The sequence below is a fragment of the Channa argus genome, chromosome 17 (assembly GCF_033026475.1).
Source record: "Channa argus isolate prfri chromosome 17, Channa argus male v1.0, whole genome shotgun sequence".
Classification (NCBI taxonomy): domain Eukaryota; kingdom Metazoa; phylum Chordata; class Actinopteri; order Anabantiformes; family Channidae; genus Channa; species Channa argus.
The window spans coordinates 331,925-348,022 of record NC_090213.1 but is presented as its reverse complement, the minus strand read 5'-3'; the positions used below and the strand labels follow the sequence as shown (position 1 = coordinate 348,022).

Genomic DNA, 16,098 nt, shown 5'->3' with positions numbered 1-16,098 from the left:
GAATATGCAACCAAATTTATTGTTCAGGAACTGGGTATATCTCGTCTCGATTACTGCAGTGCTTTGCAGATGTGCTACCACCAGAATAATCAACCCCGTCTAGATGATCCAAATATTTTAATCAGTCAAAATGGACATGTTACACTATCGTTCAGATCAGGTTCAAAACTCTAACTCTCACCGACAGGGTGGTCGATTCAACAGCTCCACCTACTTGAACTCCCTCATCCAGGTCTACAATCCATCCATCAACACTGCACACTGCCGACAAACAGGATCTGGTGGTTCCATCACCACACAGCAATAGATCCCAAGAAGATCTTCAGCTAAGTGGTCCCGCGATGGTGGAACAAGCTATATAGCTCTGCACTGAATCTCACTTGCAATATTTAAAAACCTGTTGAAGACAGAACTTTTTGCAGTTAAAAAAGAAAATGCTGTGGCACCTGGACTTGCTTTTAATTTAGAACCCAACTTTATTTTACATCTTTATAGTCTTGACTTTATTCTGTAAAGTGCCTTGAGATAACTTTGTTGTGAATTGGCGCTATAAAAATAGATTTGAACTGAATTTAATTTAATTAATTTAGAATTTAGAACCTAACACCACTGGGCTGAAAGTGTGCTGATAAAGTAGGTAGGAAGGAAAGAGGAACATAAACACATCAAGAAGGCACTTAAAACCTGTGCGTACCCAAACTGGGCCTTTTTCAAAACCACAAATAAATGTAGAAGAAGAAGATACACGTCCACAATATTTTTAAATTGCCTCTAGGGGACAAATAAAGTGATTTGAAATGAATTTATTTGAATAGACAGAGAAGATGAGGACATCAAACAGATAAGCTTCGTCATCCCATAATGTTGCAGAGTAACTAAGAAAGTCACATTTCAATATCAATATCAATATCAACGCAACATTTTTGCGCATTTCAAATACAGAAACACACTGAGGCAAAAACTGGTCCATCTTAAGGACAAAATAGAGGGTCAGGACTACTTTGAACAAGGTGTTAAAAAGGCAATTTATGAAAGCTTGAAAGGAGGCTCTCTCAACAGAGAAAAGAGCCTATGACAACTCTTACATTGCAGTTCTCTAATCACCTCCGAGACAGCTCCACAGTCCATCACAGGCCAAAGCATGTATCTTTGAAAAAAAAGCGGGACAGACAACAAGGCCCCAGGTAATCATCAAAAGAACAATGACAAAGTGACTCCACAGCCTTTATAAGCCACCTTCCTTAGCCAGGTAAACAGAACCTAGGAAGCCCTAGTTGCCACTTAACAACATTTGTTGGGTAATAATCTACTTCTTTTTGCACTTTGCTTTCAGGGTTTTTTCCTTGCTTTGTACTGCTTATTTAGATAAAACCATTTGCCAAGTGACTAAATATAGATGTGGTCATGTGCTTATTTAGATCTTAAGCAGGGCTTAGGAATCTGATGTCAGATCAAAAATTTCTACATTTAAAGAGTGAGAACTTTTTTCTTTTAAACTCTGTTGACTTTACTTAATTGTTTAAAACTATGAATAATATGTATAAAAGCTTTTTGTAAAGGTTCCAAATGAAACTGTGACATCTTAAGTAGGTCACGATTCTCACCGCATGTTGTAAATGACAGAACACACACCCTCCATTTCACAGAAATATCTTCTTTGTGAAATGCAGCAAATCCTGAAAACCCTCTTTCTTTTTCCTACTGTAACAGACGTGTAGCTCCACCCTATCAATATATTTCTGTTTCCTCCTTCACATATTTGGCATTGTAGTTGAACAACAGCAGAGCTCTGATTGCTGTCAGAGCACAGAGAAAGTTTCTCTTTGGAAAAAGTACATAGTCTCCAGAAGGTGAAATGGAGCAGCAAGGACTTCAGGTTGACCGACAAATGTTCTGCTGTTCCATCTGTCTGGATCTACTGAAGGATCCAGTGACTATTCCATGTGGACACAGCTACTGCATGAACTGCATTAAAACCTACTGGAATGAAAAGGATCAGAAGAAAACCCACAGCTGTCCTCAGTGTAGACAGACCTTCACACCAAGACCTGTCCTTGTGAAAAACACCATGTTAGCAGATTTAATAGAGGAGCTGAAGAAGACCGGGCTCCAAGCTGCTCCAGCTGATCACCGCTATGCTGGAGCTGAAGATGTGGTCTGTGATTTCTGCACTGGGAGGAAACTGAAAGCAACAAAGTCCTGTTTAACCTGTCTGGTCTCTTACTGTGAGAAACACGTCCAGCCTCACTATGACTCCCAGACTTTCCAAAAACACAATCTGGTGGAGCCCTCCAAGTATCTCCAGGAGAACATCTGTTCTCATCACAATAAAGTGAAGGAGATTTTCTGCCGTACTGATCAGCAGTGTATCTGTTATCTCTGCTCAATGGATGAACATAAAGGCCACAACACAGTCTCAGCTGCAGCAGAGAGGACTCAGAGGCAGATGAAGCTTGAGGGGAGTCAACAAAAACTCCAGCAGAGAATCCAGGACAGAGAGAAAGACATGAAGCTGCTTCAACGGGAGGTGGAGGCCATCAGTCTCTCTGCTGATAAAGCAGTGGAGGACAGTGAGAAGATCTTCACAGAGCTGATCCATCTCATGGAGAAAAGAAGGTATGATGTGAAGCAGCAGATCAGATCCCAGCAGGAAACAGAAGTGAGCCGAGTCAAAGAGCTTCAGGAGAAGCTGGAGCAGGAGATCACTGAGCTGAAGAGGAAAGACACTTCACTAGAGCAACTCTTACGCACAGAGGATCACATCCAGTTTGTCCACAGCTACCCCTCACTGTCAGCACTCAGTGAATCTACAGACTCATCCAACATCAACATCCGTCCTTTGAGATACTTTGAGGATGTGACAGCAGCTGTGTCAGAGCTCAGAGATCAACTGCAGGATGTTTTGAGAGAGAGATGTACAAACATCTCACTGAGACTGAGTGAAGTGGATGTTTTGTTGCCACTAGCAGAACCCAAGACCAGAGCTGAGTTCTTAAATTATTCATGTGAAATCACACTGGATCCAAACACAGCAAACAAGTTTCTGTTACTAACTGAAGGGAGCAGAAAAGCAACAATGAGCAAAAAACAGCCTTGTGCTAGTCACACAGACAGATTCATTACATATACGCAGGTCCTGAGTAGAGAGAGTCTGACTGGACGTCGTTACTGGGAGGTGGCTTGGACAGGGACAGCAGTTTATGTAGCAATCACATACAAGAATATCAGCAGATTAGGAGGTGACAGTGGATTTGGAAGGAATAACAAATCCTGGGCATTAAATTGTTACCAAAAGACTTATTATTTTTATTACAACAATGTCCAAACTCTAGTCTCAGGTCCTCAGTCCTCCAGAATAGGAGTGTACCTGGATCACAGTGCAGGTGTTCTGTCATTCTACTGTGTGTCTGAAACGATGACTCTCCTCCACAGAGTCCAGACCACATTCACTCAGTCTCTACATCTTGGATTTTGTGTTTTTGGATATGGAACCACTGCTGAGATCTGTAAACTCAAATAGAAGCTATTTTTTGTGCATTTGATTAAAATCAGAAGTGGTTTAATCAACCGGAAGCTGGAAGATACAATAAGATGGAAAAAGTGGGGGACGACTATGTGAATTTTTATACTATACAGGTGACCAATGGGTTGGACAACAACAAGCAAGCAAGACAGCAGCACTGGAGGACCAGAGTTGCATACTTCTGGTTTAGATGAAGCATTTGGCATTAATTCAGTGATATCTTTGGGGATGCAGTCTAATGCCAGAATTATACCACACACAAACAAATGTTTGTGGGTTTTGTCATAGATGGTGTCATGTTTAGCAACTGAGTATTTACTAAAGAAGAATGATTAAACAGGAACAGGACTCGTGTGGATGTTTACATCTATCCACAGTTCCTCCTTAAGTGGTAGTGGGGTCTTATAAAGGATTCTGGAGCTCCAGTACATGTAGATCTATCTGTGATAATCGTGAAGAACTGATGAATTGTTTCTCTAATATTTACAAGCTAAACACAGTCATGAAGTCATGGCTGCTGAGAATTCAGGGAATTCTAGGCTGAACAGGGCTATGGCTCTTAGCCTGGCTACAGTGATACAAATAAACTGAGGGCTGTTTACATTTTCCTTTTTAATGATAAATAATATGAGTGAATCTGTTTATTAAATCATATAATTGTGCAGTCATTAAACTGATTTTCATGATTGAATGTGTGAACAAAACCAAAGTTTACACAATGAATAAAGCATGTTCTTTGTTGTTTTTCCAGGGTTTCTTTTAAAGAGGATGGAGAAAATGTGTAACTTTTCCAAGCAGGCATGTAATGATGCGGTACAAAGTTGCCATGAAAGAAGTCCATAATAGTATATCTATAACTTTAAACATTTGAAGATGAATTTTAAAAAATGTCATTTAATTATTCTTTTATTATTTATATGTGTTTAAATGTGTTTCCTTTTAAAATAAATACCTGGTTCAGCTTTTGTGTCCCTTTCAGGTTCAGTCTGTTAAATTTTCCCTCTGTTAGCTGGTGAAAGCTCCAGAACCATGTTCCAACACTGTGCTTTCAACTTCCTCCCTGAACGCTACATATTGTCACTGTCAGCTTATTTGCAAAACTTTGAGCTTTCCTTAACTTCTTTCTGTCATGTTGCTGAGGACCATTTGTCTCTGTCTCACACAGAAAGTTGTAGTGAACACCTACACCACGTTTCCAATGAAAATGAATAGCAGTTGTTGCTGGAAAAGGGATTTTGTCGCCTGTAGTGTGAACGCACCATAGTTGTGTAGATGAAGTGAATTGTTTCATAAAATCATGTGGATTTAGTATTAGTAACTTAATACTAGAGGATACCACCTTAGAGCTGGGAGATCAACTACGTTCTGAGAGACACATCAACAAACATCTCACTAGGACTGGCTGATGTGGATGTTGTACTGCCAACAGCAGAACACAAGCTGGATTCTTAAAGTATTCATGTGAAATCACACTGGATCCAAACACAGCACAAAGACAGCTGATTTCATCTGAAGGTGGCAGAAAAGCAACAAGAATAAATCAACTACAACCTTATTCTGATCACCCAGACAGATTCACTGATTGGGAACAGGTGCTGAGCAGATGAGAGTCTGAGTAAACGTTGCTACTGGGAGGTGGAGTAGACAGGGACAGGGGTTTTTGTAGCAGTTAAATATAAGAATATCAGCAGAACGAGGAGGGATAAATCTGGACTTGGACTCAATGACAAATCTTGGGTATTATACTGTTACCGAGACATTTGGTTTTTTTTTTGGTACAACAACATTCCAACTCGTGCCTTAGTTCCTCCATCCTCCAGAATAGGAGTGTACCTGGATCACAGAGCAGGTATTCTGTCCTTCTACAGCATCTCTGAGACCCTGAGTCTCCTCCACAGAGTCCAGACTACTTTCACTCAGCATCTACATGCTGGAGTTTTGCTTGTATATAATGGCGACACTGCTCAGTTCAGTAAACAACAAAACAACTAATACTCACTCCCAACAAGTCACAGGGCTTTGGGGAAGCTGTAGTTTTGAGGGTGTGTTGTCCTGAGCATGGACGTTTGTCTTCTTATCTGTATAGTACCAGCAGAGACACAACAACGTCTGTAATTTGTTTTTACAGAAATGAACACACGCAGTTTTTATCAGTTAGGACCAATAACTGCTCACTGGAAACACACAGCTCCAAAGCTGGAGACACCTGCAGAAATTGACAGAGAGAGGGAGACAGAAAAGGAGAAAGACAAGTACAGCAGTAAGAAGTATGTCACTGTATGTTATACAGTGATGACTCCAGGATCAGATTAAACTGAAGGATGAGATATGGAACCAATGTGGATGTGAGATTTCCCCAGGCTTTCTGTAGGTGAGTTGGAGTCTGTGCTTTGACTTTATGTCATGATTCTTCTGTCAAGTAATGGAGGCACTGGAGTCACTGCTGAGGTCTGTAAGCTCAAATAGAAGCAATTTACAGTGCAGGGGGCTAAAGTTTAAAAGACACCAGATCTTCATTTATCATTGATGTTTTCACACAAATCAAAAAATATGTTTACATTCATTTGATTGAAAGAAGTACTGGTGGATACTGACTGTACAATCTTCATTATTGATATTAGTTAGAAAATCGTGATAATTTCTTTTTCATAGCTAAGTGTAGTTTAAAAAAAACTTTGGATGAAGTGAATCTCGTCATGAAATCATTCAACAGTATTTTATGACATATTAGTAGTATGACATATTTTAGTTTTTGCAAATGGAATATAGAAGTCTTTTACAGTATTTTCTCGTCTGGATTCTGGGATCTGATTTAAGGAGAAATGTGAAACTATCATCAGATAACATCTGAGCTAGTTCAGTGTCTCTGATTACACAATTATTTCACTATTGTGTAATCACAGTTAAAGCCCAAGCATGAATGGATCCTCACCCCAGTGTGTCTGTGTGTGTGTGAGATTCACTTTTGCATTGCTGAAACACCAGTCATGAGCACAGGTACATGTGCATTAGGTTTTAATGACTCTGCAGGTTTTTTTATTGTAATATCAAAGAGAAGCACTAACCATAGAGCGACAGTGACACTATGGTGTAGTCCCAGCGTTACAACAAAGTCATATTGGGAAATAATTATTCCCGTCAGACAAATTTCTTCCTGTGCACCAGCCAAAGTTTCCACAAACAGAAACACAACCATCCAACTAGAATAGCCTGACAAATCTTGGATTACTTTGACAGAAAGTCTCATAGCAACCAACGCAAGAGCCTGTGTGGATGATCAAAAAGTGAAAGTTCACTAAGTGAACCACTTACCAAGCAAACACAACAACACTAAAAACAGCAAGCTTTTGAGAAGATATTACTTTCTGGTCCAACAGTAAGAACAGCAGCTTCACATCTGTCTTGGATCCTTTCATCTATTTCATTCCAGGCTGATATTTCTCTCTGTGTCCGCTCATCCTTGCTTCCTCGATGTCGCCTTCTTACTGCATTTGTGAGGTTTATCATTCATCTTAACAAAACCCGTGACAAATACATGGATGTATTTAATATTCATGAATATGGGGTTTATTAAGTTCTCGCAAAAAATCAGTGGTTCAGGACTGCAAAGTTCCATGCTGCGGTATCTGAGAATCTGGGCCAGTTGTCATAGCGATGGGGATGTCTTTTTTCTTATGACACGTTAGTGTAGCACCAAAATGATTTTGTAGCAGTTATGTTAATGGAAAAATGTTACACATTTTTTGTCTTTAAGACATCAACAACTGATGTACAAACAGTTGTACTTGTGAGGAAACTGTGCCAACCACACTTATTTCCACTGTGGTAAAATTGTGATCATGGCCTAAAACCATCAAGTATCTTTCAGATTGTATTGTAGCTACTGTTATGATCAGTATGAACCTTGTTAGAAGAAAGATTAGACATCGTAGTGGACACATGTTGTTTATCTGAAATGTTTCAGCAGGTTTGGACGCTAATGCTTGGATACAATTTATAACATACTTTATTGTAAAAGTTGAAATGAAAGGTTAGGGAGTCTTGGAGCAGGTGAAGGGGGTGATGACTGGGGCTGATTTTCTGCAGGTGGATCTGACAGGTTGACTGGAAGGAAATTGGTGACCTCAAAGGGTGAGAGCAGGTGAGACTCAAAGAGACAAAGCAAAGATCCATTCTACAGTACAGGTAAACATCAGTGATTAGGAAGATTAAGAATAAAGATGAGAAACATTGGCTTGATGCAAATCATAGTGTGGGCGAGCGGGAGCTGAGCCAGGAGGAAAAACTGGAGGGACAGAGTCTGAAACAAGAGGAGAGTTAGTGGAATAAAAACAATCTGAACAGCAGAAACTCTACAGCTGTCTTTGTGCTTAGTATGTTCTCCCTGAGCTTTTGTTTGTTTTCTCCCTCAGTCCAAAGACATGCATGTTATCAAAAATAGAGCAGAGATAGAACCTGAAGAGGACAAGTGATTACAGATAATGAATGGATGTTGTACTGCAGCAACTACATAAGGAAGCCCCCCCCAAAAAAACTATCACAACCAATCTGAGCAGTCATGAGATTATTATGGTGACGTTTTGTAACATAGATTTGTATTTGTTGTTGGGACAATTCTGTTTCTGTTTTTGTGCAGAATGTTGTTTTTGTTCATTGTAGTGAATTTAAGAAGTTCAAAAACTGCCCAGAAGAATCAGAACACATCAATAACTAAGACAAATCCCTTAAAAACTAATGTCACTTCCCTGTCTTTCATTAGTCTGAGTATAATATAGAACGAGCTGATTGTGTGTTGCTCAGTGCACCCTTTTCCCTGCTGTTCTTGTCCTTATGACCGTATGTCCAACAACACTTCCTAATGTTTCATTATTATATAAATGTAATCTAATTTAAAGAAAATCCATCGTGAACCAACAGATCCACAGGGCTAAATATCCCTCCCTTTAGATTCCAAACTGTTCCATTGTCTCATGGGAAAGCTATTAAACAGATTAATTTATCAAATATTTAATTTGTTGTTAATTTATGTATATATTTATTTAGTTATGTGACCTTATAAAAGAATTAACATTAAAAGAAACATTTAATCCACGAAATCAGAAAATATTACAAAATAGTTACAATCTGTGTGTTTTCATGTTTAATTTTCATTGATACTTCTGAATTTAAATATTCACCACCAAAGTTCAGACAGGAGTTAACAGAACGGCACCGGAATAGGTCAGGATTTCCCCCAAACTGTGCAGTGCGCGGGAAGGAGCAGGACTAACAATCTGTTAGCCCCTCTTTTACTTTGAAATAACTTTATTAGTACTGTGTTTAACTTTGTACTGCAGTAACCTCTTTGCTGTTGTAGAAAACTTTCCATAAAACACAAATTTCAGCCACTAGATGTCAGCAGTCGAACATTTCCCTTTAAATGAGGCTTCTTGAAATGAAGCTTTAGATGAAACTAGTGGCTGGAAGCTTCATCTTCATCGGTTTCACCACACCTGGTGACGTCACAAGGCGCGTCAGACTAATTGGCCTGTCAGCTGCGTATCGGTTTTCTCTTCCGGAATAAACACACTTGAGACACACCTGAGCAGGCGAAGTGGGGAGGACACTAGGATAGTGCGACGATTCACCGGTTTAATCATCGGAAACAGGAACAGCAGAAACGATTAGAGTGGAGCGGCGAGGCGTTAGAAGGCGGTAAACTCTTCTTTTTGCTCCATACACACCGACCCCAGCTGAAAATGCCTCCGTCCTCATCTTCCTCCTCTTCCTCCCTGCGACTGCTCCTCATCATCCTGATCCGAGCGGCGGGTTGCGACGAGTCTTTCCGCACCGGACAGAGGGACTTCGCGTTGGACACGAACAAATCTGTGAGAGAAGGAGCGACTCTGCTCGCCACCGCGTACGTGAACTCCGAGACAGAATGTCAGCACGTGTGCTGTGCGGACCCGCTTTGCAACCTGGCGCTACTGGAGCCGCCCGGCGGCGAAGTGGAGAACCGAACCTGCGACCTGTTCAACTGCATCTACAGAAACCGCTTCGTGTGCAGCTTCGTGAACCAGGCTGGGTACCTGAGCTACATCAGAGAGCCCGTGTTCCAGAAATACCTGGCGGGACCGCAGTCAACAGGTGACTGTACAGCTGGATTATTAACCTGGTTGTAAATGTAAAATCAGTATTGTATGAGCAAACCAGGGTTTCCTCTGTTTTTGCTTATGTTGTGTATTGTAAGGTTAATCAGATAAGAAGTACTTGTTTAAGCCTACTGATGATGTCATATTGCTTTGATTTTTGCCTTTATAGCTTGCCTTTTATCTTTTAAGTGTGTGTAATAAATTGTCAAGGAAACAATGCATAACCATGGTTTGTTACAAGAGACAGTAACTGGAGCTAAGGAACTGACTACAAGGTAGTGGGGACAGCAACAAGGACTGAAGAGGGGTCAGGGCATCTGGACCCAATTTATATGGTGTCTCAGTGGACAGTAAGAACCAGGCTAAACAGTCCTTCTTGGCTCCTCTAACTGCAGAACCTCACTCAGAATCTTACTGTTTTTCAGTGCCACAGTACAACAGAATTCAGTTGGTGTCATGTTAGACTGGTTTAACTAAATGTGGACAAAAACTGGGCTCTGAGTGTGGTTTCTAGGTTATCTGGATAATGTTCTGCTGATTAAAACAACCTCCCTTTTCTCCAAATTTGTGACAACACTATCTTACAGATAAACCGGCTCCACCCATTGCAAACGCAGGCAGTGACATTGTCGTTCAGCCTGGAGAGACGGTGATGCTGAACGGCATTGAGAGTATGGCTCTGGGTGACGCCAAGATTGTTGACTACAGCTGGAACCTGGAGAGCGGGAATGAAGATATCTCCATGGAGGTAAATGCAGGGGGGTTACCACAGGTAGAAGTAAGCAGTGGGATATCTGTACAGGAAGCAGTAGTCTGACTCCAACACTGGACATGTTTTATTGTGTGGTTTTTAGTGAATTCAATATCCCAGAGCGCATTCAGAATCGTTCTAATTTTCAGGGACCTTGTTGTTGTTTCTCCTGTAAAACAACATTTTAAAATGGGTGATTTCTGAATTTGGTTCTGCAGGAGACGGACCTTCCTGACCAGAGACACCTCTCCAACCTGTCCACCGGCTCGTACCTCTTCAAACTGACTGTCACAGACTCCAACGGTCAAACAGACGACGCAATGGTCAAGGTCCTTGTCCTCAACCCAGAGCAGTCTAGCTGTAAGTGTTCATGGAAAATGTAGTGCACTGAGGTCTGTGGGTGTCTGTGGACGCACCTGGGAGACTAAAGCTAAAACACCAGCCTAATTAACATAACAGCATCTCTCAGCAGGTCCACCAGTCCACACCTGGGCTTCACAGGCCCATCTCAGGTAAAATAAATCATCAAAGTAAATCAGTCAACATTCTGAAGACTGGAAAGAAAAAAACTAAAATGTGAGTCTTCTCAGAGGACCACTCGTTTTTATTAGATGTCTGAACCAGGATTAAATGTGGTCTTCAGTCAGTTCAGAGTCCCACAAACTAATAATCAGTAAACGAAGGAAAGAGACACAATAACCAAAACGAATCCAGTGACCACAATCATTGTTTGACTGGTTTATTGTCTCTTTCAGCCTGGTGAGTGGGGGCCTGTCTGGGCCCATGGTTTCTTTTGTGGGGGTTATCTCAAAAACAATGATTCAGGGTGGGACGTGTGGGGCGAGTAAAACAGAAACTCTGTAACTAATGAAATTTCATTCAGAAAACAATGAAAAGAGGCTGGAGTTAATATCTCCAAACGCTGGACATTAGGTCTTGATGAAGCTGTGAAACACTCACACTGTGACTTTCAATTATGAAAGAATCGAGAATTTAAATTCAGTTGAAATTAGCACCTCTTTAGAGTCGTCCTGGGATCAAACTGGGAGAGCAGATCATGGTGTTCTGTCCGTCTGAATGAACATGCAGCTCACTCTCTCTCTCACACACACACACACACACACACACACACACACACAGTCCTGATTCTAAAAAAATGCTTTACACCATGCATTACTAGTTTCCAAATGTTGGAGATGTTTCAAGTGTATCTGAGGGCAAGTTGGAGAAACTTCTCCTTGTCTCTGCTGCAGGAAGCGTTTTAGTGTGTAGAATACAGGAATAAATCTGTGGTCCATCGTGTCTACAGGTGATGAATGTGTGGAGAACTGTGATCAGACAAGTTCCTCCTGATAAAGATCAGCCTGGTTGTTTTTCAGCAGATCAGGATTTAAACTGGTTTGTCTTTATGGCTGTGGAAGCTGGACTTTGCAAAGAAAACATCTGCAGAAATTAATGTACAATATTTAAGTAGTCTGCAAAAGTCAGTTTGTTTTCAGACGGAACAGCTGACTGATCAGTTTCTTATTGATTCGATGGTTCATCGGATCAGGTCCTGGGGTTGGATTTAAAAAGCGGCTGTTGAGTTTGTGTTTTTACTGAGGATCCACACCTCACTCAAACTGGTTGGACTGGAACAAAACATACACTTACACAAACCTGCTCTGCAAGGCTTTTATTTTGTCACCTTGACTTTTGTGTTGACTTCTGGAGATGGAACATGACTTCTGAGATGTCTCCCAAACTGACTGATGGATGGACTGATTAATTCATGAACAAACATAGTTAATTAGGTATTGATTGGTTCATGTGTCAAACAACAGATTTGAGGACAGCACCAGTTGACAGGCTTTGTTGAGTTACATATCTACAGTACTCACGTGACGCAATATACTACGTTACCTTGGAAATGGAAACTCTCTTTACTGCACATACCCTGTGCCGTAGATTAATAATTAAATTCATCACAGAGAGACATGAGTAAATAGGCCCAGTATAAGGAAGACAGAACAAACTTCTTCACTAGAGCCCAGAATAAAAATATCAAAGTGGAATAGTGTGTTGAAAGGTTGGGCTGATTGGGCCTCATTTTTCATTTCGGAAATAGGACTTTAGTTTGCATTAGTAAACTGTGGTTCCCTGTGGACCTGCTAACACTGCGTCTGTCTCTCAGTGTACTGTCTGACTCAGATGAAGATCGGTCCATGCCGCGCCGCGTTTCCTCGCTGGTTCTACGATGCCAAGACGAGCACCTGTCAGCAGTTTGTGTTCGGAGGCTGTACACCCAACAAAAACAACTACCTGAGCAATGAAGAGTGTATGGCTGCCTGCCGGGGAGTCACAGGTAATAACACAGGTGAATGTACAAACATTACACACAGTACTCATATAGTGCATTCATGTCACAGAAGTAAAGCATGTTGTAAATCTACTGTTGATGATTTTTCCTGTCTACAGCAACATCAGAGCGAAGCGGCATTCTGCACTCTGGTCAGTCCCACAATGACCCACTTCACATCAGCTGAGCTACATGATGCTTCAGATAAATAACTTTGTGTGTGTGTTCAGATATATGCAACCCGAAGTGTCAACCCGATCAGTTAACCTGTAATGCTACCTGCTGTCTGGATGACAGTCTGGAGTGTGACGGTGTGAAACACTGCAGCGATGGAACCGATGAGATTAACTGCAACAAATGTAAGGGGGACACATACATACACACACACACACACACACACACACACACACACACACACACACACACATACTGTTTAGCGCAATGATGGTGGAACAAGCTACCAAACGCTGCACGCTCAGCTGACTCTCTCCCAATATTGAACTGCTGAAAACTGAACTCTTCCACATCTTCTTATGCACTTAAATCTCTTAAAAAAAAAAAAAAAAAAATCTCCTTTCTGCTCTCTTGCACTTGCATCTCGTGAACTGTGAACACTTTTCTGATAGGACTTTGCTTTGATGTTTTCTCCTTCACTTAGATTTTTGCTGCCTTGTACCTCACTTGTAAGTCGCTTTGGATAAAAGCTTCTGCTAAATGACTAAATGTAAATGTGTACACACACACACACACATACAGGCTGAACCGTCCTCAAAGACGCACAGATGTACAGACTAAGCCCACAGTCAGTGATTGTCTTTCTCATCCTCAGTGAACCACACCTTCTCTCGCCTCTTGAGCATCGACGTGAATGAGAGGAAAGGTCAGTTTCTCTGAGCAACAACTGCTAACTAGTACCTGGAGCTAACAAACTACATGGTAATAATGGTTACTCCCCCCACCCCCATTAGCTCAGTGCACACAGGTCCCCCACACTGGTCCATGTCGGGCGAGTCACACCCGCTGGTACTACGACCCTGTGCGTAAGAGGTGCTACCGCTTCACCTACGGTGGCTGTGAAGCAAATGAAAACAACTTTGAGAAGGAAGACAAGTGCAAAGAGGCCTGCGATGGAGTTACTGGTACAAAAAACACAATTGTACTAAAACTAAAAAAGGACAGTAACGTGCAGTACCATAACGTTCCTTATTTATTTCCTACTGTGTTTTCTCCTGTGTCGGTGAAGAGCTTAACGTGTTTTCCAGAGGGATGTTTGAACGATATGAGTCAGAGGAAGAAGACAAAGATGGCGAAAACTCAGGTCAGAAAATGCCCTTTCTCTCTAACTCTCTAATAAAAATTGCCCAAATACATATGAAAGTAATGTAGAGCGACCTCTGGACACAAGGTGGAGGGCGGTTTGTTCCTGCCTAATGACTGAGTGCAGGTGTTTTCAGCAGTAGTTTGTTTTTATTATTTAAAGAATAAAGCTGTGAAGTGTTTGAAGACATTTCAAGTTCTCCTGGTTCCTGTTGTTAATCCTCTTCCTGGATCTCAACACTCCCATGGTGCATTTCAGCAAGACACCTCCATTCACAGGTGTTCAGGAGCTCGTAGTTTACACATTTATCATTGTACAGATTTATAGCTTTTGGCACGTCTCTATTATTTAAAGATTTGTTTACATATTTACTGATATTTCATTCACATTTGCAAACACTAGAGATTTCTGTATTTCTGTGTTCATTAACATTCAGGATATTGTTGAAATTAAAACCAGGAACCAGCAGTTCTACTGTCAGGCCTTTCTTTTGAGGTAAAAGTATTGAAGCTGACAGTGACCTCATTCTTTCCTCCTCAGGCCAAGTAGCGCTGGCTGTGATTCTGACGGTGACCATCTTGGCTCTGTTGGCTATTGTGACCTACTGCTTCCTGAAGACCCGCAGGGAGCGCTCCCATCAGCCTGTCCCCACAAGCCCCGCCCATGTGGCGATGTCAGAACAAGAAACACTTGTTTACAACAGTACCACTAAACCTGTGTGACATCACCATCATTTACAACAGCACCACCATACCACACCACAATTGTGTGATGTCACTAGCTTCTTTCTGGTGACCTCACACAGGTGCTCATTGCTGTTTTCCTCCACTGTACCAACATGTTGGTACAAGTAAGAGAGAGTCAGTCTGACTGGTGGCTCAGACTTTACTGTGAGAATCACAGACTCTGTTGTAGTTTCACTGTTTTTAATCTCAACTGGATTTTATTGAGTCTTTGTTTTTTACCAGTTGATGTCCAGATAACATTCTTCTGTAAAAAGCTTTTATTTCACGTTGTTTTTTTGAGCGTCTGCTGTAATGTCAAATATCTTGGAATAAATTTCATATTGTTTGTTCTCAGGTGTGAACATGTAAATGCTTTTTTCCAGTTTTTGTTACTGTAGATATAAACTAATTTGTTGTAATAATCTCAGGTTGTTCACATCTGCTGCCATCCTGTTTTTAAAGTTGAACGTGTCAATTAAACAGAACCAGTGTTGTTTGTTTAAGTGCATTTAATTTTTAGGTAAAGCTGAAAACATCCATAAGCTTCAGAAAACAATAGTAAATAAAGAATCACTTCTGTCTAACAATGTTTGGAAGGTTATGTCATGAGTCGTTAAATTATTTTCAATAAAGTATTTAACCTCTTTGTGGTCTGATTCAGATTTGTTCCACATGAGCTTCAAAGTGTTTTGTGTAATTTGTTTACAGATTCAACGAGAAAATGGCTTAATAAACCTGATTTCTGACTAAGTTAAACCATTACTGTTCAGTAACTGACCCTTTGGTCAGTTGCAATGAAAAAGTAAGATCAGTGTTACGACAGAGACTTGATGTAAAACAGCAGGTAAAGGTGGAGCTGATTTGATCCCTTTATGAACCGACAGATACTTTACCCACAGTACTACATCACTATTTATTAGTTTAGCAGATTCTGCTTTAACTAAAGCTTAAGCTTGACACAGTGGAGTGAAGTAAAACTACCATAAGATACAAAAGTACCAAAATCGGGTGTTGGACTGAACAGGCCTCCCGATTCAGTGACTGAAGGTTTTTGTGTTGTGTTATCTTATTGTGGGACAGGTTAAAACTTGTCTCTAATCTTGTGTTCAGACTAGTTCATGTTGTGTAACCAACTGTTGACTGACTCACCAACATCAGACTGTCCTCAGTCTGTCCAAATCAGCTTTAGTTTTGCAGGAAAGCAGTAATAAAGTCTTATCAGAATGACCACCTGAAAAGACACCTCTGCCGCCCCCACCCCCTCTTTCAAACTGCTTTAAACCTGTCATTCTTCCCATCAGCCTGCTCTTTG

General features: G+C 41.0%; 2 protein-coding genes and 1 pseudogene across 3 annotated transcripts; all 3 read left to right on the top strand.

Moving 5' to 3' along the window:
• Positions 1-1,453: 1,453 nt before the first annotated feature.
• Positions 1,454-4,571, top strand: LOC137102091 (tripartite motif-containing protein 16-like). Its single transcript, XM_067481236.1, has one exon. It carries the CDS (start codon positions 1,856-1,858, stop codon positions 3,518-3,520), a length of 1,665 nt encoding a protein of 554 aa, XP_067337337.1. The 5' UTR covers positions 1,454-1,855; the 3' UTR covers positions 3,521-4,571.
• LOC137102881 (tripartite motif-containing protein 16-like) lies at positions 4,332-5,975 on the top strand (annotated as a pseudogene).
• A 3,093-nt stretch (positions 5,976-9,068) lies between these two features.
• On the top strand, positions 9,069-15,432 carry LOC137102097 (kunitz-type protease inhibitor 1-like). 2 transcript variants are annotated; one of them, XM_067481254.1, is made up of 10 exons: positions 9,069-9,649; positions 10,242-10,402; positions 10,624-10,765; positions 12,579-12,749; positions 12,863-12,895; positions 12,974-13,102; positions 13,573-13,623; positions 13,712-13,882; positions 13,987-14,061; positions 14,602-15,432. In XM_067481254.1, exons 1-10 carry the CDS (start codon positions 9,262-9,264, stop codon positions 14,781-14,783), a joined length of 1,503 nt encoding a protein of 500 aa, XP_067337355.1. In that variant the 5' UTR covers positions 9,069-9,261; the 3' UTR covers positions 14,784-15,432. The 2 variants fall into 2 exon arrangements, with proteins under 2 accessions (XP_067337355.1, XP_067337354.1); XM_067481253.1 differs by having other exon boundaries at positions 12,579-12,761.
• Positions 15,433-16,098: the final 666 nt, after the last annotated feature.

Coding starts and splice junctions, on each gene's coding strand:
- LOC137102091 (XM_067481236.1), top strand. CDS start 1,856: ATGGAGCAGCAAGGACTTCAGGTTGACCGACAAATGTTCTGCTGTTCC.
- LOC137102097 (XM_067481253.1), top strand. CDS start 9,262: ATGCCTCCGTCCTCATCTTCCTCCTCTTCCTCCCTGCGACTGCTCCTC. Junction 10,403..10,623: donor ATGAAGATATCTCCATGGAG/GTAAATGCAGGG, acceptor TTGGTTCTGCAG/GAGACGGACCTTCCTGACCA. Junction 13,883..13,986: donor GGCCTGCGATGGAGTTACTG/GTACAAAAAACA, acceptor GTGTCGGTGAAG/AGCTTAACGTGTTTTCCAGA.